The following is a 27,221-nucleotide window of genomic DNA, read 5'->3' as shown; positions in this document are numbered from 1 at the left end:
TTTGTATATATACATAGTTACATCTAATTTCCTAGCAAAAAAAAAGTTACATCTAATTATTTAAAACATATATATAGTTTTATTTGACGATAAAACTAGCAAATCCCGCGGCAAGGCGCGGGGTGCCAACTAGTATTTTATATATGTTCGGTCCTCCTCAAATAAAAAAAAACCTGCTTAGCTGTGTATATATACGTACAAATTACAAGACTTGGGTAAAAAGTTGTGTTGTGAGTGACTGGCGACTTGGCTTCTCAGCTCCAGTTGTCCTGTGTTGGGTTGATCTTAATAGGCTTACCCTTTCCTCCAGGAAGGGGCTGAATTTATACCCCTAGGGTTGCTTATTGTCCAGGATGGACTTAGAGACTCATTTAATTTGTGGCTGTGATTTTCCCCTTTCTATCCCATCTCACCTCCTTTTCCATGCACAAGATGCTAAACAGTACGTTTTTTCAAATGTTTTCTATAGGATAGTTGCTTTAAAAATCAAATTGGTCCATTTTTCAAGTTTTTTCGGCTAATACTTAGTTAATCACGTGTGTCGACGGGGGATACCCGTAGACCGGATATAGATGGTATTGGGGTACACTGGTACGAGGATCTACGTAATACGACATCAAGCAGACAGAAAACAAAGATTATACTAGTTCAGGCCCCTTGATAGGTAATAGCCCTAATCCAGTTGATATGGGATTATATGATGGAGATCGCAGATTACAAAGGGAATAGTGGAACTCGGGAGTATCGGCGAGATCGTAATCGAGTTAATTCGACTAGATCTCCCGACGACTTGGCTCCTGTAGGCTCCGACTTCGTAGGCTGCGGTGGATGTATTAGCTATGAGATTCGATCCTTTAGGTCCTCCCAGGGGGTCCCTTTTATATCGCAGGTCAGGCGGTTTTCAAGTAGAACTCGGAGACATCGGACCCTGCACGATACATTGACGACCCTGTCCTGTCCGAGTAGGACTCTTTCCATCTGTGAACTCCGTGATGGATTTCCTTAATGTATGCAGAGAGCGTCCGTATACGCGCAGGTATACCATACCGATACGCGACGTGTATCGAAGGGTAAAGGGTATACCTTACCCGTAACCCTGACAACACGTTAATGGGTACAACAGTTTTTCGTGCAGGGAGGTGACTCCACCTCGCTCGAACTTAGCCTTTATCGGTCCCGGATGAAATTGTATCTTTGTTTCCCTAATGCATAAGATACTATGTTTGTTGGGGATTGGTTTTTACATAGAAGTTGTTATGCGGTAATTTTGCTGAGGTATATTTGCGTCTATGGGGTATTAGATGTTTAGTATACCGACACTTAGTTAATATTAATATTGTATTATAGTGAATATTTACTTTTTTCATTCCTGCGGTGTTCAAAATAAATTAATAAATTGTACCATTATGTTGGCCCCATCTGTTGAATCAACCATGCAGAAAAAGGCGAAGCTAGCTAAAGCTGTAGTTTTCATTAGGCTACCTATACCATCACATCAATTCGAGATAATATATATTGGGCATGGGAAACAAGTAAGGGCCCCTTTGAATCGTAGAAATGAAAAAATAGAGGAATAGGAAAAACACAGGATTCTGACAGGAATACAATTGTAAAACAGAGGATTGCAAAACACAGGAAAAACACAGGAATGGCCGTTTGATTGGACCACAGGAAAAACGCAGGAATCAGATGAGAGAGATAGACTCAGAGGAAATGTTCCAAGAGGTTAGACCTCTTGCTAACTTTCCTCCAAAATGTGCATAGGATTACCCATTCCATAGGAATTTTAAAGGATTGGATAGGATGATTTTTTTCCATAGGATTGAAATCCTCTAAAATTCCTACATTTTTCCTACAAATCAAAGGGGCCCTAAACATTTGGCATCGCGCTTCTTAAAGAATTCTTTAAAGTAAAGGCATCCATACGCATCAAGAGGATTATTGGTGTTTTTTATGTTACCCCATGAACATTGGAGCTAGTACTGATCTCATTTTGGTAGGCATATTCCTCCTCAATTTGTTTAACGAAATAAACCCACAAACCTTCACGTCAACATCGTAGCTAGGAATACATTCTTTGGACTTCAATTTTGCCTTTTCTAGTGACTAGTTTATTCCACGTACTGACAACTACATAGTATAACATATACGTGCCTCTCTTAAGTTCATATATTTATATAGCTTGCTGCCTAGCTCAAAAGTGTATCACGAAGTTTCCATGCGAACATGCATCTTGCAACTATCCGTTTTGTGGTCAACATTTAAAGATGATCTGTACAGTACCAGCTATACAGTACTACTCTCACCATTTCAGAATATAAGATGTTTTGGTCCTGTCATAAGTCAGATGTCTTCAAAATTTATAAGAAGAAAGTGGGAATATTTCCAACGAACTATATTATAAAAATATGTTCAACTATGGATTTAATAAAATTAATTTGGTGCTACAAACATCATTATATTTTTTCTATATGATTGCTTAAGGATGTTTATTTGGTTTATGACAAAACTAAAAACATACTATTACATTTCAAAATAGGTTAAATTTCGGAATGTAATAGTATGGGTTATGATTAACGGTATAGCGTTTATATGTAGCTTTATGCTATAATCACTCATGAATCTTAACCCATTGTTCTAGATTCTAAAGTATCGTTTAACTACTTAGCTCGCAGTCATATTAACAACTTGAGTATGATAAAGCTCTCATAATTTGGTTTTTTTGGCTTATGATTAAGCTACAACCAAAATTTAAATTTTCAAACTTAATTTAAAGTTGCGGTAGGCATATGGTCATCGTTTTCTATTTTTAGCGTTAGCTTTGACACCACCTAAGAGTAAAAATATAAAAGTCCATTACTTTAGGACGTCTCAATCGTACCATCTATTATTACCGGTTAGGGAAAAAAACTCACTGATAGGATCTCTTCATCCTCAATTTGGCGTACACTCGGGAAGGAAAAAACGACCCGAACAATAAGCATCATTTCTGGTTTGAGAATAACAAACTGGCACTAAAGTGATGGGTTTTATCAGTGTCGATTCATTGGAAAAACTAGCACTGATGAGGCCTTATCAGTGTCAGTTTCATCTACGAACAGACACTAATGACCCTGATCATATTAGCGTCAGTTTCAAATATAAACACAACCCCTGCATCTGTGAACTCAGATAAGAGACAATCTTCAGAACGAAAATTGTACCTCTCAATCAGATCTACTATTTTGACAATACTATTATTTGATATAATTTAAACTAGCATGGTGGCCCACGCAGATTGCACGGCTAGCATCATTATATTTTCTCTCATATAATAGCATATATGTTTTCTCAATGTATTATTCAAATATATTAAAATGACAACATAATTTTAAATTTTGTACTAACTTTACGAAACAACTAATGTGTAATATTCATATTGTATTTTATATACGTATTAGTTATTAATTATTTTTAATATCAAATTTTAGTTATTTGTAAATTATATTCTTATATGGACTCTAGACTCGTCTTTCAATGTTTTTTTTTAATTCCGAATTTTTGTTATCTGTAAATTGTATTTCTATATAGACTCTAGGCTCTTCTTCTAATATTATTTATTTTTAATTCTGAATTTTAATTATTTCTAATTGTATGTAGACTCTAAACTCATCTTTCAATATTCTTTAATTTTTAATTTCGAATATCAGTTACTTCTAAATTGTATTCCTATATTGACTTTAGACTCTTCTTCCCATGTTTTTTTTAATTTCGAATTTTAGTTATTTGTAAATTGTATTTTTATACATACTCTAAACTCTACTTTTAATTTTATTATGTTTATTCTGAATTTTAGTTAGTTTTAAATTCCTAGATGGACTCTATACTCTACTTCTAATATTCCTTATTTTTAATTCTGAATTTCTACTATTTCTTAATTATATTTCTATATGGATTCTATACTCTACTTCTAATATTCCTTATTTTAATTCCGAATTTCTATTATTTCCTAATTGTATTTCTATATGGACTCTATGTTCTACTTGTAATATTCCTTATTTTTAATTCCTAATTTCTATTATTTTCTAATTGTATTTCTATATGGACTCTATACTCTTCTTCTAATATTCTTTATTTTTTAATTCTGAATTTCTGTTATTTATAAATTATATTATATATGGACTCTAGTCTCCACTTCCAATATTTCTTATTTTTTTAATTCCGAATTTTAACTATTTCTAAATTGTATTTCTATATGGACTCTGTTTTTCTTTTTCTCCGATTAATGTGAGAATTTCTAGGCCGTGAGAGTGAACATGGAGGTTCTTTAGTCATGCAGGAGCTGGGTCCATTGCTAGAGGCAACACCTTGGACACCGCCATGGAGGGCGACGACAGTGGGTGGCTAGATGAAGATATCAGGCGACAGTGGTCCGACAGAGCTCAGGATGAGGCATTCTAGTGAATGTCGGGCAACAGAGGTCGAAATATGAATGCTACTTTGAAATGACATACAACCAAACAGCTGTATACTTTTTAAAAGAAAATAGTGACATATAATACTTTTATGCTATATTCATAGTTACATATCTTGAAAAGTAATGTTTCTCGACAGATAGCTTGTGCCCCGATCCCTGGTACACACATTCCACATACTATGCCGTGACAAAATGATTCTCTATCACCACCTTCAACTCCATATAGAATTAAAACATAGCATTAATATTTGGCCAAAGGTGGAGAAATGAAAATACTCCTCCACTAAAATGAAACAGAAAACATATACACCATTTGTCTAAAAATAAATCAATTCTAACTATAAACCTGAACACGAGCGTATCCAAATTTATAGTAAAAATTGGGATTTTTATAAGACAGACGGGATATACACCAGCGGAGGAGGGCTCTTCCACAAGGAGAGCACCAAACGAGACCCCATCACTCGTTGCGAACAACGGGGACGTCACACTCGGGCGAGATCGATCCAGATCTGCAGCCACCTGCAAGAATGCAATGCGAGGCCAAGGAAAGGGCCACGCTGATCTGGACTCGGACGACAGGGAGCTAATTACAACACAGCGCTTACACAAGATCCATGGATATATAGGCTGGGAGACTAGCTAGGCAGCAGGTGAAAAACGATGTTTATTTGTATGCACGATTATTCGATGCCTCGACCTAACCTTGAAATTGTACTAGCACCCCTTCTCTTTTAAGCCGGTTTGATTAATCCCCAAGGTTTGGAGACTGGAGCGTATTAAAGAAGATTAATTTACTACTAGAAAAGGCATTTTTTCCGATGTGGGGGTCTTTTTTCGCGGGCGGACATGACCCTTAAGACAAATGACCGCCAACAAAAATATAAATTGGTGTGAAGTTCGCTGTCCGCCTGCGAAAATTGATTTTCGCAGGCGGACCACTTAAGCGGCGCCTGCAAAAATAATTTTCGCAGGCGGACCACCTAAACGATGCGTGCGAAAATCTATTTTCGCAGGCGAACCATATGTAGTCCGCCTGCAAAAATCGTACCTACAAAATATAAATCTTAACTCTACCCTTATCTTCTCCTCCCACCCCTCCCCACCACTCATTTCCTCTCAACTCTCTCTCTCTCTCTCTCCCTCAACACTCAGCCTCAGCCCGCGCCCCTCCCCTCCCCTCCCCTCCCCTCCCTCCCTCCCTCCCTCCCCGCCGGAGGGGGAGCGATGGCGGCTCCCAGCTCCCGGCGCGGCAGGAACGGCGACTGCAGACAGCGGCGGCTCCCCTCCCTCCCTCCCTTCCAGTTCTTGCCGGAGGAGGGAGGGGACAGGCAGGTGGGGCGGCGGTGGCGACGACGCGCTGGGCCGCGGCGGCGGCTCCCCTCTCCCCTCCCTCCTAGATCTGGCCGAAGAAGGGAAGGAGGAGGCCGGTGGGGGCGGCGGCGGCGACTACGGCGCGGGGAGGCGGCGACGATGACGCCAGGCGCGGCTCCCCTCCCCTCCCAGATCCGTCCGCGATTTTTTTTGTTCGTTCAATGGATTTTCGCAGGCGTTGCCCCGACTGCGAAAATCGATGATTTTTGCAGTTGTTGGGCTGCAGGCGGTCCAACCCCCCGCCTGGAAAAATCACTTTTGGCCGCCTGCAAAAATACTTTTTCTAGTAGTGATTCACACCTTAATATACTCTCTCTCCGTCCCATAAAAACTAGTCTAGTATTATATATGACATATTTTAGTATTACGAATCTGCACATACTTTTGTCCTAGATTCTTTTTTTTGGACGGAGGGAGTATGGAATTATTTTTCTCCAAATTATCTTAAATTCCTCTGTGGGAGGGATTACATGAACAAGACTAATGTGTCCAAGACTCCCCCCCCCCCCATAGGCTGCAGTTATGGATTGGTTGGCTCTTTTTTAAAATATAAACGTACTTAAACCAAATGATCATCTTGCAAATTCCAGTTGAGTTCATAGATCACATCCATTTCAGGTAAACAAAATAACATGTTCAATGCACTACATTTTATTTGCAAACGCATGAATAAATTAACATGTGTATGAATCGTGTTGTGTTTATACATTTAAATATATATTGCACTATACGTAGTCGTCCTGAGACTCAGAGACAACACAATCATATATAGTAATGCGGCTTGAAAACATAAAAGTTAATTATTTTCATGGGTGTACTACCTTCATTATCCAAGTCATGATCCCTACCCCCAACCGGAGACCACAAAGCTACTGTGTACCAAAAATACATGGTAACACCTCGAATATTGCATTCTACCTACATCCCTCAATGTTTGGCGTTGGTTAATTAGTACAAATTTACACTAACCAACATATAAAAGTATTAGGTTAAGGTTTTCTTTGCCATTGGTTACATCGCGGTTACTGGGGTAATCAGGCTCAGTGTTGGCATACGCTAATAAAATAAACAAATTTAAATAAAATAAAATAATAATATTCTGATAACATTCATCCAATTATCCTTGGTTTTGGTTACTGCTAAACCCTAGTAGAGTGTCATGGTAATAGGTTATCTCATTACAACTTGAGTGACATTCATTGCACTGAACTCATGGGATTTGCCGAGGCTAGAACGGTATTATTATACTTCTTTATCCGGAGTGGTTAAATAGATGAATGGTTATTTGATGTACGAATGAATGAATTAACTATTATATAGTTGAAAAATAAATTTATTTATTTTAAAACTTTAGAAAACAACATAGTTTAAGTGTTCAGAAAATCGCTTTCACGGGCAACTTTGTTCCTGCATGTATAGATAACCTATTTCTAGGTGTGTTCTTGTTAGAAGAGGATATGCCGCCCACTTCTCAAAATGTGTTTAACCGTCTCTGAAAATGGTTTTGGTATTAGTGTCATTTATCTATAAAGCCAATTGAGATGTTCTCCATCTTCCTATCCCTCCCAAGTGGGCCCTACCTCCCCAGTCCATGCATTCCCTGATTCCCTCTTCTTATCCCTCCTTTCTTTCCCTCTGTTGCTAAGGCAATGAGGCTTTAAGCAGAGCACCACATGATGAGTAAAGATGCTCACCATATGATTGTTCATAGATCACATCCATTTCAGGTAAAAAAAGAAAATAAAATGTACAATACTTTAATTTGGTTTGCAAACACACATGAATTAATTTGTGTGTACGAAATTGTGATGTGTTTATACATGTGAATGATATATATTGCACTATGAGTAGTCGATCCGAGACGTTGCACGTGCAATCATAGTATTGCGACTCAAAAACATAAAAGCTAATAAGTCCGATGGTAGGTACTGCCCACAATATCGAAGTTGTACATGTTCCCCCTCACATGTAACATCCATCTTAGTATATATTGATTCCAACATTAATTAGATTCTTGGTGTGTAAGATATACTGAGCTAAGGTTTTCTTTCTTGTTGATTAACTCGCAGTTAGCATGGTAATCGGAGTTGCTGTAGCCGTGTGGTAACGGTAACCACCTAGTATGTTGACCAAATTTAAAATAATAATAAAAAACCAGTGCCATTGATCCACAAAGCCAGCTGGGAGTCGTACGCTGGTCCTTGCAAACACTACAGCCTTGTTGTAGCAAAGCCTCTCCCAATTAAGTGGACCCTGCAATTCCATATGCTTTCCCTCTTCTTATCCCTCTTGTCTTTCCCCTCTTTGTCTCCAAGGAGAGCACCACAAGATGCTCACCATGATTGAGCCTCTAGCTTTGTGCGGTAACGACTTTAACACCAACCACACAAACCCCAACAAACAAACAACATCAACCACACTCCTCACTATTCCATGCTTGCCTACCTTCCATGTAATATAAAAAGCATGAGAGCTATAGCTGGCGACACTCACTAGTCACTAGTAGTCACTTCAGCTAGCATAGCAACCACTGGTGCTTAGCTAGTGAAGCATAAGACTTTGGAGGATAAAGCCAAAATTATACTTCACTCTCCCTGTGCAAGAAAAAACCACCACACACATGACATATTAGACCCAAGAAAAAGGAGGAAAATATTGCTAATAGTTAATTGCTAATAGCATAACTTCCCCCCTACTCCAATGGAGGCAGCTGCGGACATGGGCGTCCTCCTCGACCTCTACTGGCACACGCCTCACATCTTCGACCTCGCCGTCGCCGACAGGTTCGTCTCCCTCCTCCGCCGCTGCCCGCCGGCGACGACGACCCGACTCCAATTCTGTACTGACGGATTTTGTTTGGTTGATTAGCTTGCTGATGGACGGCTTCGGCGGCGGCATGTACGGCCCGGCGGCGGCGCCGGCGACGCCGGCGATGGTGGAGAAGGAGTACGACGAGTCGCTGTCCGAGCTGTACGCGTATACCTCTCAGTCTCGCTACGCCGACTCGAGCTCGCCGGACGTCGTCAACTTGTGCTCGACGGCGGTGGCGTCGGCGGCGGCGGCGGCGAGCAGCAAGAACATAGCCATGGAGCGGGACCGCCGCAAGCGGCTCAACGAGAAGCTCTTCGCGCTTCGCGCCGTCGTCCCCAAAATCACCAAGGTTTAATTTAGCTGATTAATCGATTGATTTAGTGAATCAATTAGTCAGTCGATCTCAAGTGAATTAATTGCACTTCTGATGAGATGAGATCATGAGAGTGCGCTTATGTTTGGGTGTGGTAGATGGACAAGGCGTCGATCGTGAGGGACGCCATCGCGCACATCGAGAAGCTGCAGGAGGAGGAGCGGCAACTGCTCGACGAGATATCCGTCCTCCAGTCCGCCGCCGCCGTCGCCGCCACCGCTGTCGAGGACGTCGACGACAGTGGCGTCACCATGCCGAGTATGAAGAAGCTGCGGAGCACGCCGCCGCTCGACGGTGGCGGCGGCGCCCTCCGCGTGGCATCCTCACCCCCTCTCCAAATCCTTGAGGTAGAAACAAAAGAAACAGAGGACTTTTACGGTCAATCCTAATTGTCAACTCTTCTGATTAGTGCGTTTCCAACTTAGCTGGTTATCTGACCGAGGTCTCTTTCGGTACGGAGTATTCGTCAATTAAAAATGTATTATTCTTTAAAAAATTGAAGGTTTAATCCTTCAAACCTCACAATCATGGCCCTCCGATCCACAGCTCCAGGTCTCCAAGGTGGGCGAGAAGACGGTGGCGGTGAGCATACGTTGCGCGAAGACGAGGGGCGCCATGGCGAAGGTGTGCCACGCGGTGGAGTCGCTCTACCTCAAGGTCGTCTCCGCCAGCGTCGCCGCCGTCGACGGCACCATCGTCCACACCATGTTCGTGGAGGTACCAAACAAAATAACATGTCACATTTTTCACTACCCTGATCCCCTCTCTATCATTATGTCCTCCACATTCATGCTGTTACCAATCTCTGAGTGGTCCACTTTGCCACTTATCCTTTCACACGGTTGCAATTGTTGCACGTGTTACTGTGCTGACGTCACCGGGATGACGTCACGAGAGTGACACATGTGAGTGACCCAAGGATGCTGACTCCAATTAACCTGGGATGTGAGGGTTTATTTGTATGATTTTATTACCAAACAATATTTGTTTGTCCTAGGTGACTAACTAGTTGAACTGGTCAGCAACTGATTTTTTTTTGTTTTTTTTTTTTTGGGGGGGGGGTGGGGGGAAGGTAGTCGTCGATGAATGTCAAATGGTCGTCGCGTCCTGTTTGATTTGCGGCTGCTTTAATTAATTTGCTTTTGTTGCTGGACTTTGCTGACCAAGATAGTGGCGTATTTGATGCTTTAGGAGACTTCGCTAATTCAAACTTTTGAAGTCAGAAGATATTCACAAAAGCCGTATTTTCCTATGGAGCATTATAGATAGTAGTACTTTTTTCACATGACTTTTTTATTCTGAAGATCCAGAAGATAACATTTTTTTTTTGCCCATACATAATAAAACGTTTACATGGAGGAATAAAATATCAAATCATGAACCCTGGGTTGAACTTATTGCTATGAATGAATAGGTCGCAAGCTATAGTGTTACATATACACATGCATTTCTTTCACACGAAAATTAATTAAGATAATATAAGTTAATTAACATGTGCCGAAATTTTTAGGCCAATATAAAATTTAATTTTCCGCTGGCCTACAAATAGAGGGAATTTGTTGGGGACAATTTTTAGGCCAAATCAAGGTTCTGGTCTAATATTCCTGCTTAAACACGGTGTCTCTAGCTAGCTAGCTTCTTCCACTATACTAATCTTCTTTATGTTGATGCGTACCATGTACCAACAGCTATTAATCACGACTATTGACTATCGTATCAGCATTTTCTAACTACAGTAAGAAATTAAAGGACATAGGACAGGCTGTCTCGTCTTTCTAAATTGACATTTATTTGTTTTTTTTCCCTGATAATATGGAAGAGAATTCCTGATCGACCTCTGCACCATGCTCTGCCTACCATTAAATTTGCTGGAAAGAAACTTTAAATTGGCTAGAATATAACTAGTTCAAAATATTTTGATGAGAATTTCTTCAAATGGACAAAGTGTAAGATGGAACAATAATGTTTTTACTGATTAGGACTTGGTGAAGAAATTACTGGTTTGATCGTAGAAGAGACATTAATAAACAATTAGAAGACGAAAGCTTCCTGTGATATACTTGCCTGTTTATGGGCAGTAATGCAGCATGGCATAGGTCGTCGATTGTTCATGCACAAGCACAGCCCTGAGATCTTCGAGCAACATATTCCAAGCCCAAAATATACGAACAGAGAAATAATTGAGACCAGTAAAAGTATTTTCCCCTCAAGAAAATAATTAAACTATTTATATATTTAATTTTATTTTTATACTTTTGATGGAAGTATAAAATACCAGTGGCGGAGCTATTTATATTACAAGCTGTGGGGGCGGCTGACCCGATAGCTTTTTCACTAACACCCTTGTGAATACTCTTTTTTTCATTTAAATCCATTAAATTTTGTGTAAATGATCCCACTAAAATATTAAACAACGATAATTGACCCCACAAATAAAATTACTAGCTCCGTCACTGCAACATTCTATTTATTTCAGAGAAACCAATACCAGTTTAATATCTACCTCTTTTTTTTTTTTGCTCGAGGCAGGCTCTAGACGTGTATAGGCTTTAGATTAACTATATCGAAGGATGATTACCACGTAATACAAGGACCAGACAATGCCATCAAGGCCAGGTTTTATACTCATGTTACTTTCATTTGTCGCGGTCTACTTTCTGTATTGGGAAAATAACTTATATACACACACACATGCATTAAAAGTAATGTGTTTTTTCGCATATACAGAAACGAGACAAACGACACAGATCCTACATATTTCACAAATGGCCAATATATTCACTTTGTCAGTTTGCACCCCTCCTCCTCCTCTGTAAGAATTAATGAGGTGGAGAACTTGTCGGATTCAAGCCTTCAATATCTTCCTTAAAAAATGTGCTTTTTTCCCCAAAATATAAATGAGGATATACCATTTGAGGAAAAAAAAGGAATAGGATGTCTATATATCTGTCTCTCTGTCTCTGTGTGTATGGCGCCTAGACTTATTGATCAAGTATATATGCTCCCTCCATTTTAGAATGTGTTTTGCTTTTGTACTACTAAATTAAATATCTTTAAGTTGATCAAGCATTTAGAAACAAAACTTAACAACATTTATAGCACACAAATTAATTTTATTAAATCCATCATTAAACTCCTCTTTTGTAGTATTAACTTGCAACAAAACCAAAACACCTTACCTTCTGAAACGGATGGAGTATTTATATCTGAGTATTCTTAATAATACTAATTAACACACTAAAACTCTAGAAAATACAGCAGTAGTACTTCTTAAGACAACAAAAGAGCTAATGTCCATAGCAAATAATTAAGGGGGCCACAAATCTACTTTGCAACGCATTGACGTATTGAGCTTTGTTGGTTTTCTTAACCTAGCTAGAGATGAATATAATATTGATAAATTCTGTAACTTAGTGCCTATATGTAAACGAATCTAATCATGCATGTGGATATGTTTATTTTGTTACATTGTTTCTCTCTGACCTAATTTATCCTCTCATACAGACAGAACAAATGAGTGGTGCTCAAGAGATGAAGCAGAGGATCCAGTCATCCCTCTTGTCAGCACCTTGATGTGATGAAAAAACTTGTAGCTCACAAAAGACCATGATCTACTAGCAAAGATCGATGGTTGCAATCTTGCATTGGCATCTGAATATAATTTCTTTTATCATCATTTTCGCTCGTTATGGGAGTTCAGCCGCAGGCGGCCCACTTCAATGTTCCAGTAATATTACAGCAGTTTTAGATTGCTAGCTAGGGCCCAAGAGATAAACTGCTAATCTGAGATATATTGATGTAAATCGAGGAATCATATATCTTTCGGCAATAACAATGGAGGTAATGGCATGTTTGTTGGCTTACTAGATATTTGATGCATTGCACTTGGCTGTGAGTACGTGGATGAATGCATGTTAAGTATTTTAGAAATGATGGTGGATGTATGTTAAAATATTATGAAAATAATGTGAGGATGATGATTTGACATGCTTAATTACATGTCGAGTTTTAGAATGTAATAAATTAGAAATGATGTTGTATATTTGTATCAGGTTTAAGTTGTCATAGTTTGCTAGTACATGATAATGTTGGATGTCATTATATGTTCTGTACAATTATCTAAATATTTGTTTTTATGTTCACTGCTTATATACAGTCTTCGTTAATTAATTACGGTGTGAAGGAAGTATTATTACCATGGTCTACAAAATTAATAAGAAACCAACGTTTATACGTACCAAAGAGACGCTTCACTAGAGAAACTAGAATAGAAATACTTCGAATGCGCCTTAATTAATTAGGTAGGATAAAATGGTTATTTTGGATGACCATTAATTTAAGCCCATTTATAGCACAAATATACTACATCCGCCACAAAATATATGCAACCTTGTTGTTAGTTAGAACTATAATACGGTTCATCCCGTAATATGTTAAAATATTTTAGGATGAAGGGGTAGTATATACAATGGAAGTTTGAATTTTATAACTTGATTTTAGAATTATTTATGAGTTTTTGTCCTTTTTTTTACTCTCGTTGGCATTTGGGATGCTAGCAGTGGAACAGTGAAATGAAGTCTTCTCGCAAACTTCTCTGTAATTACACCTATCATGCATGATATCTCTTGAACTTATAAGTCGCAGCCAAAAACATCTTGCAAGCATATCCTACATCCACAAAGAGTTGATGACTAGGATTGGCAATGCAGGACATCACTATATCAGCTTTTGAATCTAAAGAAACACTTGAGAACTCGAGTAAAAACAGATTAAAAGAAATTAAAATCTGGAAGCTCTAAGGAAACGAAACGTCCGCCTGTTTTTGGTGTGTGAAGTCCAGGCCTAAATGGGCTGCATGCAGCAGGATGGGTCCTCTGAAACAACTTATATGGCATCCATGAAATTGTGAAAAATCTTTGGCCCAATAAGAAAATAGATAAGGCCAAATTAGGCTTATCGTGTTTGTTTAAAACTTACCCCTTAACTTTAAAACGTAGTATAACTTGCTACTGCTGGGCTAATAAATTAAATCAAATGGCCGAGTTCGAGTTCAGGGAGAAGAGATAAACACAGCAATCGATTTATTTGCCCCATTTCGGTGTTTTTATAGCACAAAGACGGTTAGGTCTTCAGTTATTAATTTGACTGGCACAATAATTAATAATTAAAGATTCGTTTAATAACTGCGCCCAGGACGGCAAGACCTACAGATATTAACCGGACATTATCTTCGGAGTTGGGAGCAATATATATAGATGTGTACCGGCATATGCATCCACAGATCAGAACTACACCACCTACACTTAAAGAGCCAAATTAAGATACCACGAACCAGCTAGGAGAAACATGTGCAGCTCCAGAAAAGAAGTCCCAAGCAAGCATACTTTGAATGGTTTTATCTGAACGCCTGCAACTATGAGCTATGGCTTAGGAGGCACGGGGAACTTAGTATACACTGCCTCTTCCTCATCGCTACGTGCCATTATGCCTTCGCGTGCATCCGTATTGCAGATTTCAGCACATCCTAGGTGACAAGCTGACTTAGGGAAGCAAGTCCTCTGCAGTAATGCAGAAGATCTCAACGCCTGACACAGTCATGTAGCTTGAACTAGATGCTAGCATTGTGAGGCAGGCCTTGATCGATCTTTGATGCTTTAATTCCTGAGCTTGGTCAGGCAGGTTCAATCTTTCATGCACTGAAGTTGGTTGTGTCAGATATTTGTGATATGCTCCAGAGGCAATCATAGAGATGATTGCACATACTATGTTTATATATTTATTCGACATTGTTCCTTGAAAGAGATAACTCATTATTAATTATTAGTTAATGAATATGCGATTCTTTCATGAGACTTTTTATGTTGTATGTTGCTATTTCTAAATGATCCCTGATAAAATATCATATGGTAACTAATAAGTTTCAATGATCAGCACATGTATTAATTGATGATCATGTCTCATGGATCATGGTATATAGATACCAAATTAGTAATGTGGACACATGTTGGGGAACATGTTGTTGGATAGACCCAACATAAGACACTGCAAGAGCCATATGTGTTGTGTCATCAGTGATCTCATTTAATGTTGTTATTGAATCCTTAGACCTGAGATTATCATAGTTCCCAACATGTATAGTAGCTTACTTAGGGACTACTAAATGCTACTCCGTAATTGGGTAGTTATAAAAGTAGTTTCCAGGTATGCTACGAAACATGTAGTGAGATATGAATAATCAAGATGGGATTTGCTCGTCCTATGGAGAAATATATATATATATATATATATATATATATATATATATATATATATATATATATATATATATATATATATATATATATATATATATATATATATATATATATATATATGGGCTCCTCGTTGTTATAGATTATGGAATTGCATGGCCATGCCAAAAGTCATTGAGGAGTCAATCACAAATTATGTAATCTATCACAAGTTCAAGTGAATGATTGAGCTATTAGAGGATGCCACATATCTAGCCTTGAGCTTAATCGATATCGTGGGGTAAAGGGGTTCATATAAGTATACACTAGAAGTTCAACCGATATGATCTTTATGTATGCCCAGTGGGTCAATACGTTCTGTTAGGAGCCACTGTTGACACGTGGACCGAAAAGGAGTTTTCGGATTACAGCCAAGTGTACATGAATCTACAGGGACTAAAGTTTAGTCCCTGGATCCAAACACCCCCTAACTCTGATGGCAACTAACTAAAGATACCTTAACTGCACCCAGGATGGCAAGACCTACAGATATTAACCGTATATTATCTTGGGAGTTGGGAGCAATATATATAGATGTGTACCGGCATATGCATCCCCAGATCAGAACTACACCACCTACACTTAAAAGAGCCAAATTAAGTAACCACGAACCAGCTAGGAGAAACATGTGCAGCACACCATCCTCAGTAATACTTTGAGTGGCTTTGTCTGAACACCTGCAACTATGAGCTATGGCTTAGGAGGCACGGGGAACTTAGTATACACTGCCTAAACGACTTACTCTCCTTCCACATCGCTATGCGCCATTATGCCTTCGCATGCATCCATCTTGCAGATTTCTACACATCCAAGGAGACAAGCTGACTGAAGGAATCAACTCCTCTGCAGTAATGCAGAATATCTCAACGCCTGACACAGTCATGTAGCTTGAACTCTTAGATGCTAGCATTGTGAGGCAGGCCTTGATCGATCTTTGATGCTTTCCTGAGCTTCGTCTGGCAGATTCAATATTTCATGCACTGAAGTTGGTTGTGTCATATGTATCACCCAACAAATTATTGAAAACTAGCGGGCAACCCGCGTGTCATTACATGGATTGTTATTATTGATGTAAAAAATTTCAATGATGTGCTAAGTTGATTCCAAGCAAACCAGTTTAGATTAATAAGAGAACAGTTGATGTAATTTGAAATAAATTCTTATTACTCTAAGGTTTTTATTGACTAAATAAATAATTTTTAAAGTCATTAACAAATATAAATATTTAACTTGGTTTGATAGTATGCGTCGTCATTTATTTTGGCTTAATAACTCCGAAGTTCATAATTAATTATTAATTCTTTAATAATTCTAAAAAAATAACAATTACCAAACTCGTATTTTACTCCTAACAGTTATTATTCAGTCTTTAAATTAAAATTAGTAACCATAAAATTATTCGATTACGAATATCAGTCCCTTGAAGAAAAATGTAACCACTTTTACCACTGCATGTGTTCATTCAATATTTAACAAATCTCTTCTTTCATAATTAGGTTCGAACAATGAATTTTTCCGACTTTGACAAAATAAATTTACAAATGATACTCTGCTGTACATAGAGAGATTCTGATCGTACTACTCCTACCATCAGTGTGCGTATGTTGACATAAGCATGCAGCACAAAACTCGCGGTGGACACATATATAGCACAAGAGTGTGGGCTTTACAACAATACCGACATGCATGCTGGTACTCTATACAAATGCTCGTTAGGGCTTGGGAGGTACTCCATCCATCCCAAAATAGGGTGAATAGCCAAAGTGGTCCTCCAAGTTTCATATAAGGATCAGTTTAGTTCTTAATGTTTCAATATGTTCATATTAGTCCTTCAAGTTTTTATTTTAATTCAAACTTATCCTTTAACCCACATAACCAACAACTCTCTTGATAAATAACACTTATACCCCCCTCATTCACATATATAAGAGAAAAAAAATACATGCTATGAATTCTTTTTATAGATAATGTATAGCAATTTATGTAAAACAAAAATAAATTATATACTTGCAAATGTATACGATAGTCATTAGGCTCAAGTTTTATGTGCACATGTTGAAATAATGGGAAGTACATATGCAATGTTGTTTATTCATTTTTGTTTTTTTAGTGTATAGTTGTATACAAATTAAGGGCAAAAGGGACATTTTCTGATAGAACTGTTGACTAGAAATAGCCATATGACATATTAAGTGGGCCCAAGGATGATTTTAGGCCAAAACAAATACTTAGAGGACCTATGTGGACAAAATAAAACTTGAAGGACTAAATTGAGACTTTGGTGAAACTTGAAGGACTAAATTAGCTATTCACCCCCATAATATAAGCATTTTTAGTATAGTGACAAGTCAAATATTTGTAACTTTAACTATTAATAGCAAAAATATAAAAAAGACCAATCATATAAAATTGATGTTACTAGATTTATCATTAAACAAACTATCACAATATGCAACTCTTTTTATTTAAAACATATTATTTTTATAAATATCGTTGGTCAAAATAGTATCTCGAAAATCGTGTCGAAGTCCAAAAGTACTTATATTTTTGGATGGAGGCGGTATTAGGGATTAATTCGATATATATGAATGCAAGCAGTAGGCTGCAGTGCTCCCACTAAATTGTAGCATGCGCCTTCGACTAAATTCCTTTCTTGACTAGAGAGATGAGGTTCAGTGGAGGGAGCAAAAACTACCGTGGTTCTTGTGACACATCCACATCGATCTGCTGCTCGCACATAATGCTAGTTGCCACGGAAGTGCACTAGCTCCACCGCAAGAACGAAAGTTGCCACGGACCAACTAGTTGTAGCAACCAGCTAACAAATTAAACTCTCAACTCGATTGGCTTCATGCAAGTAATTAAGCAAGCATGCCTGCAATATTAGTTAGGGCTTAGAAGGCACCAGGAATTCAGAGTACACGGTGTGAAGGAATCATTCTCCAGAATCTACCTAGTGATGCGCCTTCGCTTCATCAGGGAATTGTTGCAAAAGGTGACATTGCTCAAACCTTAAGGTCTGTGGTTCATCAGTTGTGTATGTGCCTATATACTCTAAGTACTTCGAAGTATATATATACGCTAACTTGGCGCCTCACATGCATGAAAAAATTTCCAACAATCCACCTCACTACTTCGAAGTCATTAGAGAGGAGATAGCACGTTTCATACTAGAAGACATCTTATCAACAAAAGGAAGCTTTAGATTACAGTCGTAGTAGCTCATCTCTAAATGGCTGAACATTTTTCATTGCTTACCAAAGACATGTGATTATGTAACACTTATGCATATATTATATGTAATACAATCCGGTCTGATGTTTCTGTATATACTAATTACATATAAATTTATTCCAATTTATAACTAGGTTTTGTAGGTTTTGATGCTTAATTCGATCTTGAAGATGCATGTCGCCGATACTTTGATCATTGAATGGATGTGAATGGCATATTTATACGAATGGATGTCTGGATGTGATCACTAAATATATGCTTGATTAGTTAATTGTTGTGAATGGCATATGCGAATAGATATGTGAATGTGGATATCATTGATTTCTAAGTTGCTCTGAATGGGATCGTTGGGAAGGGAACATATATGTGCTTCTGTCATTTTTGCAACGGGCATGGCTAGCAAAGGCCTGAGGCTAGCTAAAAAAAATAAAATTTATTTTTTGGCTAAAGTACTCATATGTGTCGGGCTTAAACTTAAACTCAATTGAGATGAGCTCATCGGTGACGGGCTTAAGTTTAAACCCGATTGAGATGAGTCATCCGTGATGGGCTTAAGTTAAAGCCCGATTGAGATGATCATTCGTGACGGGCACCATACCATACTCGTGTTCAAGAACGAGCTAATCACGGTTGAGCTCATTGGTGATGGGCCATAGTATGGCTGTAGTTTGAATGATCTATTGGGTCAAACCTATCGGTGACGGGTTTTAGTTTTTGCCCGATTGAGATAACTGTCATCCGTGACAGCAAAATACCTGATACATCAGTGACTTTTGGTTCGTGACGGGACCTCTCCTCGACACAGATGAGGCTTGCCGCCCTATTAAGATGAACTATCCCGTGCTAGTGAAAATGCCTAATTAATTTGCCTTTTTCCCATCCAGTCAGGTTTTACGATGCTGGCTTTCAGAAAAGGTAAAAATCAAATGCTGCTGGTATCTTGTAAAACGTATTGAAGTATTGATATATGTATTTAGGTAGAGTAAACACATGATTTGCTAGTAGAGAGAAGAGGGCGTAATTGTCCCTAAATTTAAACTGGTGCTGCATGGGGACAGTTAAGTTGTTTGCCTAGTACTAACGTACATGTTCTTATTTGCATGATTTATATTGTGTGCTTTGAGGTTCTCATTTGTGTGGTTTTCTCTAGATTTATTTTTTTTTCAAATAACACGTGCTGGCATAAAAGTTCTTCATTTGCGTGATTTTCTCCAGATTTACGTTTTATTCCAAAAGAACACGTTAGAACTCCTTCAGTTCTTGTGCGTCCGTGTCAATCAGACCTTGCCATAGTTTCTCTCTTGACCATGTCTCCTTGTAGATACACCCCACAAACCTTAGAAGAAGAAAGGAGGAGATCTCATTCCAATCCACTATACGATAGAATTTGTGAGCTAGATAAATAACTAATCAACTGCATAAAAGAGGTCTTACCCGATGCGTTTCACCTAGCCTTGATGGGTTGATCTCGTCTTATGTTGGATCCTCAACCATTCCAACGCTTCTCTCACTGTTTCTCTCTGGTGAATCAGTTCTAACCCTAACACTAGAACAAGAACGAACCGATGGTGGAGAAAAAAGATGCGATCTAATCTTTTTTCTTTCCTATGAGATCTATTGGATGCCCAAATCAACGTAAGCCTGAGTTACGTTTTTCCAATCAATGCAGCATAGTATTCAGTCCAATTAAAATATCCATATTTACAAAGTTAATTAGTCCACTGCCACTGATTATGATAATTTTTGTTTCGTAATTTGCCCTCACGCCGTCTCCATTCCCGTCTTCATCCCATCCCTCATTCTTCATCTCTATTCCTGTCCTCATCCCCCTTTATGGTGATTGTGCTGGGCGGCCCCGTGGCATCGACAATATGAACTCCTCTAGTGGTGACCAGGCACTGCACGAGGCTATCATCATCACCAACGATGGTGCCACTCCAGCCTGCCACTTGCATGCTCGCTGACCTCTCCCGCTCTCAGGACGCCACCGCTGGGGATGGCACCACCACCGTCTTCGTCCTTACGGGATCCCTGCTCCGCCACACCCATTCCCTCCTCTCCGCCGGATCCCTGCTTGCCGTTGACGCCGCCCTCGCCGTTGTCGATCTGGCTCACCCAGACCTCCTCGATCTCCGCGGCGGGGGCGGCGAGGCGGACGCAGCGCTGGCGTCGTCTGATCGGAAAAAGATCCGTGGATTAGATTCCTTTTCTTCCCTAGAAGTCTGCCGCGGCGGCGAGCGTGGCTGCGGCTGTGGCTTGGACAGCCTTGGGTGCCGCGGTGGCCGGCGCGGCAGCTCGTGGGCGAGGTCAGGAAAGTTGAGGTGCGCCGCGCGGCCCTTGATGTCGAGCACGGTGATGTTGTGCGCGCGCGTGGCCATCTGGGCGGTGGCGAGGGAGGGGGATGAGGACGAAAACAGAGACAACATGAGTGAAGAGGACGGAAAAGGTGACTTAAGTGGCATGGTTTCAATTTTAGACATTTCTAGTAGCATGTAGCCAATATGACGAATAGCAGTGGCATTTATTTTTAATTTGGCAAAGTTGCAATGGTATGGATCCAATTAATATTTTTTTAAATGGTTTTTCATAAACCAAAATGTCGTGTCTCTTAGAACTACATTTTCTCGAAGTTATAATGGTTTTGTCACAACCACAAGTCATTTTGTATTCATGATTCAACACCGGTTATGGAATGCCGTGTCCTTCAGAAACCATAATCTTCGAAGTTGATGATTAGCTGCCGATATATAATCATTGCCAAGAATAAAACTGCAGCATTTGTTAGAATACAAAATGTGGTATCAAGATGTGGTGTGTAGATCTGAACTACAAATACTTTTACTCGTACCCAAGAACTACGAATACTGCGCATGGCTCGACAAGTTGATCAGAAGAATTTCTTCTGATCATGGCACTCTGCTGCCGGCATAGTCATGTTTGTTCCTTAATAAAGTCTCTCCATTATCTAAAAATATATGTAAGAACTCCTCTAAATCCAGTTCTCAATTGTGTCCTTTGCACCAGAAGTATCAGAGAGACAAAAGAGATCATTTGTTCTTTGAATGTCCTTTCAGCATTGCCTGCTGGAATAGCTGTGATATCCTTTGCTGCCAGTGGAATTTAGCGTTGAATATACACCAGCATCTGGCTGTTTAGAGGCAGAGTTTTGTGCACAGATTAATTGATTTCTTCATGGAGATCTTTCGGATAGCAGTGGAATGGTCTTTTCTTTTTTGGAGTGCAGCCCACGTTAGAAATCTCAAATCATCTCTGAAAGATTAACTAATTGTATACTTAATAAGGCTTAGAGATGTTCATCAAGACTAGTGTCAATTATGGATAGACCCTTGCTGTCGTACGTAAATCCCTTGTATTTTTAGTTCTCATGTAAATATTCCCTCTATTTAGGAAATTTATTGTAGGGGCTTCCCCCCACAGTTTCAAGGTAAAAAAAAAGTATGATGACTGGTCCTTAGGGCAACCACAATGTTTATTTGTCAACATGGTAGGAAGATGGATTCCACCATTATACAATACTCACGGTAAATGATGTATGAGGCTTATTTTATTGGTACATATGTAATTTCATCTATGAATTGGTACTTGGCTTTTAAACAGTGATAATAAGTTGATGGGAGGCTTTGTTCGTTTCACCAGGAGAGTAGAATATTTGCAGTGCACGTGAAACGAGAAAGCTCGTTACCACATGATTAATTAGGTATTAATTATTGTAAATTTGAAATTTTGATTTTCTTTAAACAATTCAATATAAAATATTTTTGCGAAAATATACCGTTTAGTAATTTAGGAAGCGTGCTAATGGAAAACAAGAAAGCTAAAGTTTGGAGTTGGAGTATAGAACGGGGCCTAAGAACATTTGTGTCAGGGTTACGGATAAGGTATACCCTCTACCCTTGGATGTATGCTATACGACAATACGGTATATCGGTGCATATATGGACGCTCTCTGAACACGCTAAGGAAATCCATCACGAAGTCTGCCAGTGGAAAGGTTCCTACCCGTATAGGACTGGGTCGTTACTATATCGTGCAGGGTCCGATGTCTCCAAGTCCTACTTGGAGACCGCCTGACCTGCGATATAAAAGGGACCCCCCGGGGGACCTAAGGCATCGAATCTCAGAGCCTAGACAACAACCACAGTCTACGAAGTCGGAGACTACAGGAGCCAAGTCGTCGGGTGATTTAGTCGAATCAATTCGACTACGGTCTCGTCGGTATCGCCGAGTTCTATTATTCCCTTTGTAATATGTGGTTCTTTCCATATAATCCCATAACAATTGGATTAGGGCTATTACCTGCTAAGGGGCCTGAACCAGTATAATCTTTGTCTCTTGTTTCCTTGATGTCGTATTACGTAGATCCTCGTACCAGTGTACCCTAATACCCTCTATATCCGGTCTACGGGTACCCACTGTCGACAGTGGCGCGCCAGGTAGGGGGACTTGGTGCTCAAGATTCTACTGCTATGAAATCGAGCTTCGTCGACAACAGAGTCAACACTGGCGCCATCCAAGGAATCCCTGCTTCAACAATGCTAGTGTGGACTCAAGTCGGTGAAATCATCTTCCCGGTTTACACCATGGTGCCAATTTCGGCTGGTCCATCAATAACCGGAAACGAGAACGCCGTGGTTATAAACCCGGACGGTCCCATATCGAAGGATCCCCCCGCCGAGGCGGAGAACGGAACATCGACATCATACGAGCCCAAGAAGATTCCTAGCGTGGCCGAGCCTTGTCCTTCCGACAAGGACTGCGAGCCGACGAGGACAACTTCCCAGGTCACCAAGTCCTGGTGTCCTATCCACAAGTCCAGGAAGCACAACTTGCAAGCTTGCTAGGTTTTTCTCAACGTACAAGCTGAAATCCGTGGTTGCAAAGAGCGTGGAATCCAGCGTACTTTTCCAACTCGTGATGTCTATTGTCCTATTCACAAGACGAAGAATCATGACTTCTCAAGCTGCAAGGTCTTTCTCCGCGCCATGAAGACGCCCACTCCTAAGGTCCAGCAGTCAGGAACCTCTCTCGAGGATACAGACAAGGAACAAGGAGTGACGTTGACCTTGGATTGATTCATTGGAGTAATCGACATCGATCCCCACGAGCTATCGGTCCTTCACTTACTTGAAGACTATGGCTCGTCATCTTCAAGTACACCATGCGATGTGTTTGCCATCGGTGGGACTAGCACATCCGCACAGGCTAACGCAGAGGCGGAGAACCAGACGGGCACGCCGGCCCAACATCTTAGCACCGTCAACGCAATACTGAGAAGCTCCCTACGACCCTGTGCTTAACGATGATCTCGCACGTTGGACAGAACGACTACGGGAATCGGTAGCCAATCTCAGTAACGCGTTCGAGGAAGCTGTTACCAGAGCACAACCAGAACGACCCACGGCTGACGGTGCCGACGATGAACCACCGGAGCAGCGGACATCGCCGAGACGAGCTACTCCTCCACCTCGCGGCACCGGCGATCTCCGCGACCATCTAAATGGCCGCCGAGAAGCATGACGCGCGCAAGACAACAAGAATCGTTCCCGACATCGTGTTTCTTCACGACATCGCGAGGGCGAAGATCGAGGAGGCCCCTCGAACGGAGACCAACACCACCGTAATCGGCATAACCGCCGCGACAGCGACGATCGCGAACAGCGGACACCAGACGACATTGGTCGAGCGCATCAGCAGGACGGTGGTGATAATGGAGATCGGCACCAGGAAAACAATGGTGGACGACGACAGAACACTCGAGAACCTGAACGTCACCCTCGGAATCGCACACCGGAGCCTAGTGAGCCATCGTCGTCATCGTCATCATCATCATCATCATCTTCATCTTCATCATCCGATAGACGTCCACGGAGGACACACGATCGCTGACAACTCACTGCCCCCAGCACTAGGTGTAGAGCCTTCAACTGTTCTCTACGTGATGTCAGATGGCCCGAGAGATTCCGACCCGGAGCAATAGAGTAGTATGATGGAAGTACTGACCTTGAAGAATTCCTCCAGGTCTACTCCACGGTACTATATGCCGCTGGGGCAGATGACAACGCGTTAGCAAATTATTTGCCATCGGCGTTGAAAGGTTCTGCGCGTTCGTGGCTGATGCACCTCCCACCTTACTCGATCTCTTCATGGGCGGATTTGTGGCAACAATTCGTCGCGAACTTCCAGGGAACTTACAAGCGCCACACGATCGAAGACGATTTACACGCGCTAACACAGAATTATGGTGAATCTTTGAGGGACTATGTTCGGCGCTTTAATGAGTGCATAAATACGATCCCCGATATCACCGATGCTTCTATGATCCGCGCTTTCAAAACCGGAGTTAGAGATTGCTATACTATCTAGGAGTTGGCAACAAGGCGAATCACTACTACTCGAAGGTTATTCGAGGTTGTCGATCGATGTGCCCACGCAGACGACGCATTGAGACGCAAAAACGACAAACCAAAGGCGGGAGGGGAGAAGAAGCCAGCAAAGGACGCGCCCGAATCAAGCAAGAGGAAAAGCGGCAAGAGTGGGAAGAGGAAAGCTCAACCAGAAGTCCTTGCATCTGAATACGAGCGCCCGCCCAAACACCCAGACCCACAAGGTAGTGATACAAAAAGAATATGATGCCCCATACACAAGTCGGACAGACATTCTCTGGAGGAGTGCCTCATCTTGAAAAAGTCGTTGGAAAGGCAACTGGCTTTGGAAAAGGGCAAGCGAGTACGTGTAGTCGAGAAGGCAACTGAGGCAACCACTCAGGACTCGGACTCCGCGTACCCAGATTCCGATCTTCATGTTTCACACATCTTCGGAGGTTCCACAGCGTACTCTTCAAAGCGAGAATACAAAAAAGTGGAGCGTGAGGTTTGTTCGACATGGCAGGGGGCTGCACCCAAGATGAAGTGGTCTGAACAGAAGATCGAGTTCTCTGATGAAGACCACCCCAAGGCTGCTGTTATACTAGGACGAAATCCGATCGTGGTCGAACCCACTATTCGGAATATCAAGGTAGCGCGAGTTCTCGTCGATGGCGGCAGCTCTATCAATCTTCTCTTCGCCAGCACTTTGGACGCAATGGGAATTCCACTAGGCGAGTTGACACCTACCGATCAACCCTTCCATGGAATTACCCCTCAATCTTCGTCCAAGCCATTGGGCAAGATTATGCTTCCGGTGACTTTCGGCCAAGCGAGCAACTTCCGAACGGAGCAGATAACATTTCATGTTGTTGAGTTCGACACAGCATACAACGCAATCATCGGAAGAACGGCACTCGCGAAGTTCATGGCCGCATCTCACTACGCGTATCAGGTACTCAAGATGCCCGGGCCGAAGGGAACAATCACTATCCAAGGGAACGCAAAGTTGGCGGTCCAATGCGACAAGCCGAGCCTCGACATGGTCGAGCACACTCCCAGCCCACCCGCCACAGCCGAGCCACCCAAGAAAGTGGTCAAAACGACTAAGATGCCAAAACCAGATGGCGCAATCAAAATCGTTCCACTCTCCAGTGCCAACCCCGACAAGACGGTCAAGATTGGGGCATCACTAAACGAGAAATAGGAACTCGCGCTCATCACCTTCCTCCACGACAATGCGGATGTATTTGCTTGGCAGCCGTCAGATATGCCGGGGTCCCCAGGGTGGTGATTGAGCACAAAATCATGGTGCGACCCGTTGCCAAGCCAGTAAAGCAAAAACTGCGGAGATTCGCATCAGATCGGAAACAGGGCATATGAGGAAAAGAGCTCGATAAACTTCTTAAAGCTGGTTTCATCAGAGAGGTACTCCATCTAGAGTGGCTAGCCAACCCAGTCATGGTACGGAAGGCCAACATGAAGTGGAGAATGTGCGTCGACTTCACCGACCTCAACAAGGCGTGCCCCAAGGATCACTTCCCTCTCTCTTGAATAGACCAACTAGTGGACTCAACGGTTGGTTGCGAGCTGTTAAGATTCCTTGACGCTTACTCCGGCTACCACCAAATCAACATGGTAAAAGAGGACGAGGAGAAGACAGCATTCATCACACCGTTCGGTGCATTCTGTTACGTTAAAATGCCTTTTGGACTCATAACCGCAGGGAATACTTTCCAGCTTACGGTCCAAGGGGCACTTAGCGATCAGCTGGGTAACAATGTTGAAGCCTACGTCGACGACATCGTTGTCAAAACCAAGACAGGCGGCTCGTTGATTGACGATCTATGGGAAACTTTCGACAACCTCAGATGATATCGCCTCATGCTCAACCCTAAGAAGTGCAGAGGAATAGAAGCAAATCCCGAGAAGATCAAGGCAATCGTGAACATGAAGTCGCCCACAAGACTCAAGGAAGTACAGAAGCTAACCGGATGCATGGTGGCGCTAAGTAGGTTCGTCGCTAGGATGGGAGAACAAAGACAGCCCTTCTTTGCACTTCTAAAAAAGCAAGACAAATTTGTATGGACACAGGAAGCCAAAGAGGCATTCATCGCACTCAAACGCTACATGTCAAATCCCCCTGTACTCATTGCTCCCCAACCTAATGAAGAGTTGTTCCTCTATATTGCCGCCACACCCTACTCTGTGAGTACTGTCATTGTTGTCGGAAAAGAAAAGGTGCAGAGACCAGTCTATTACGTCAGCGAAGCTCTACACGACGCAAAGACAAGGTACCC

General features: G+C 41.2%; 1 protein-coding gene across 1 annotated transcript; it reads left to right on the top strand.

Moving 5' to 3' along the window:
* Nucleotides 1-8,214: 8,214 nt before the first annotated feature.
* LOC9269507 (transcription factor BHLH6-like) lies at nucleotides 8,215-12,880 on the top strand. Its single transcript, XM_015778381.3, has 5 exons — nucleotides 8,215-8,613; nucleotides 8,699-8,990; nucleotides 9,113-9,361; nucleotides 9,561-9,731; nucleotides 12,519-12,880. Exons 1-5 carry the CDS (start codon nucleotides 8,531-8,533, stop codon nucleotides 12,585-12,587), a joined length of 864 nt encoding a protein of 287 aa, XP_015633867.1. The 5' UTR covers nucleotides 8,215-8,530; the 3' UTR covers nucleotides 12,588-12,880.
* Nucleotides 12,881-27,221: the final 14,341 nt, after the last annotated feature.

The sequence above is a fragment of the Oryza sativa genome, chromosome 4 (genome assembly GCF_034140825.1).
Source record: "Oryza sativa Japonica Group chromosome 4, ASM3414082v1".
Classification (NCBI taxonomy): domain Eukaryota; kingdom Viridiplantae; phylum Streptophyta; class Magnoliopsida; order Poales; family Poaceae; genus Oryza; species Oryza sativa.
Note: the sequence above shows the minus strand (reverse complement) of the source record. Positions and strands in the feature narration are given on the sequence as shown.

Coding starts and splice junctions, on each gene's coding strand:
- LOC9269507 (XM_015778381.3), top strand. CDS start 8,531: ATGGAGGCAGCTGCGGACATGGGCGTCCTCCTCGACCTCTACTGGCAC. Junction 8,991..9,112: donor TCGTCCCCAAAATCACCAAG/GTTTAATTTAGC, acceptor TGGGTGTGGTAG/ATGGACAAGGCGTCGATCGT. Junction 9,362..9,560: donor CCCCTCTCCAAATCCTTGAG/GTAGAAACAAAA, acceptor TCCGATCCACAG/CTCCAGGTCTCCAAGGTGGG.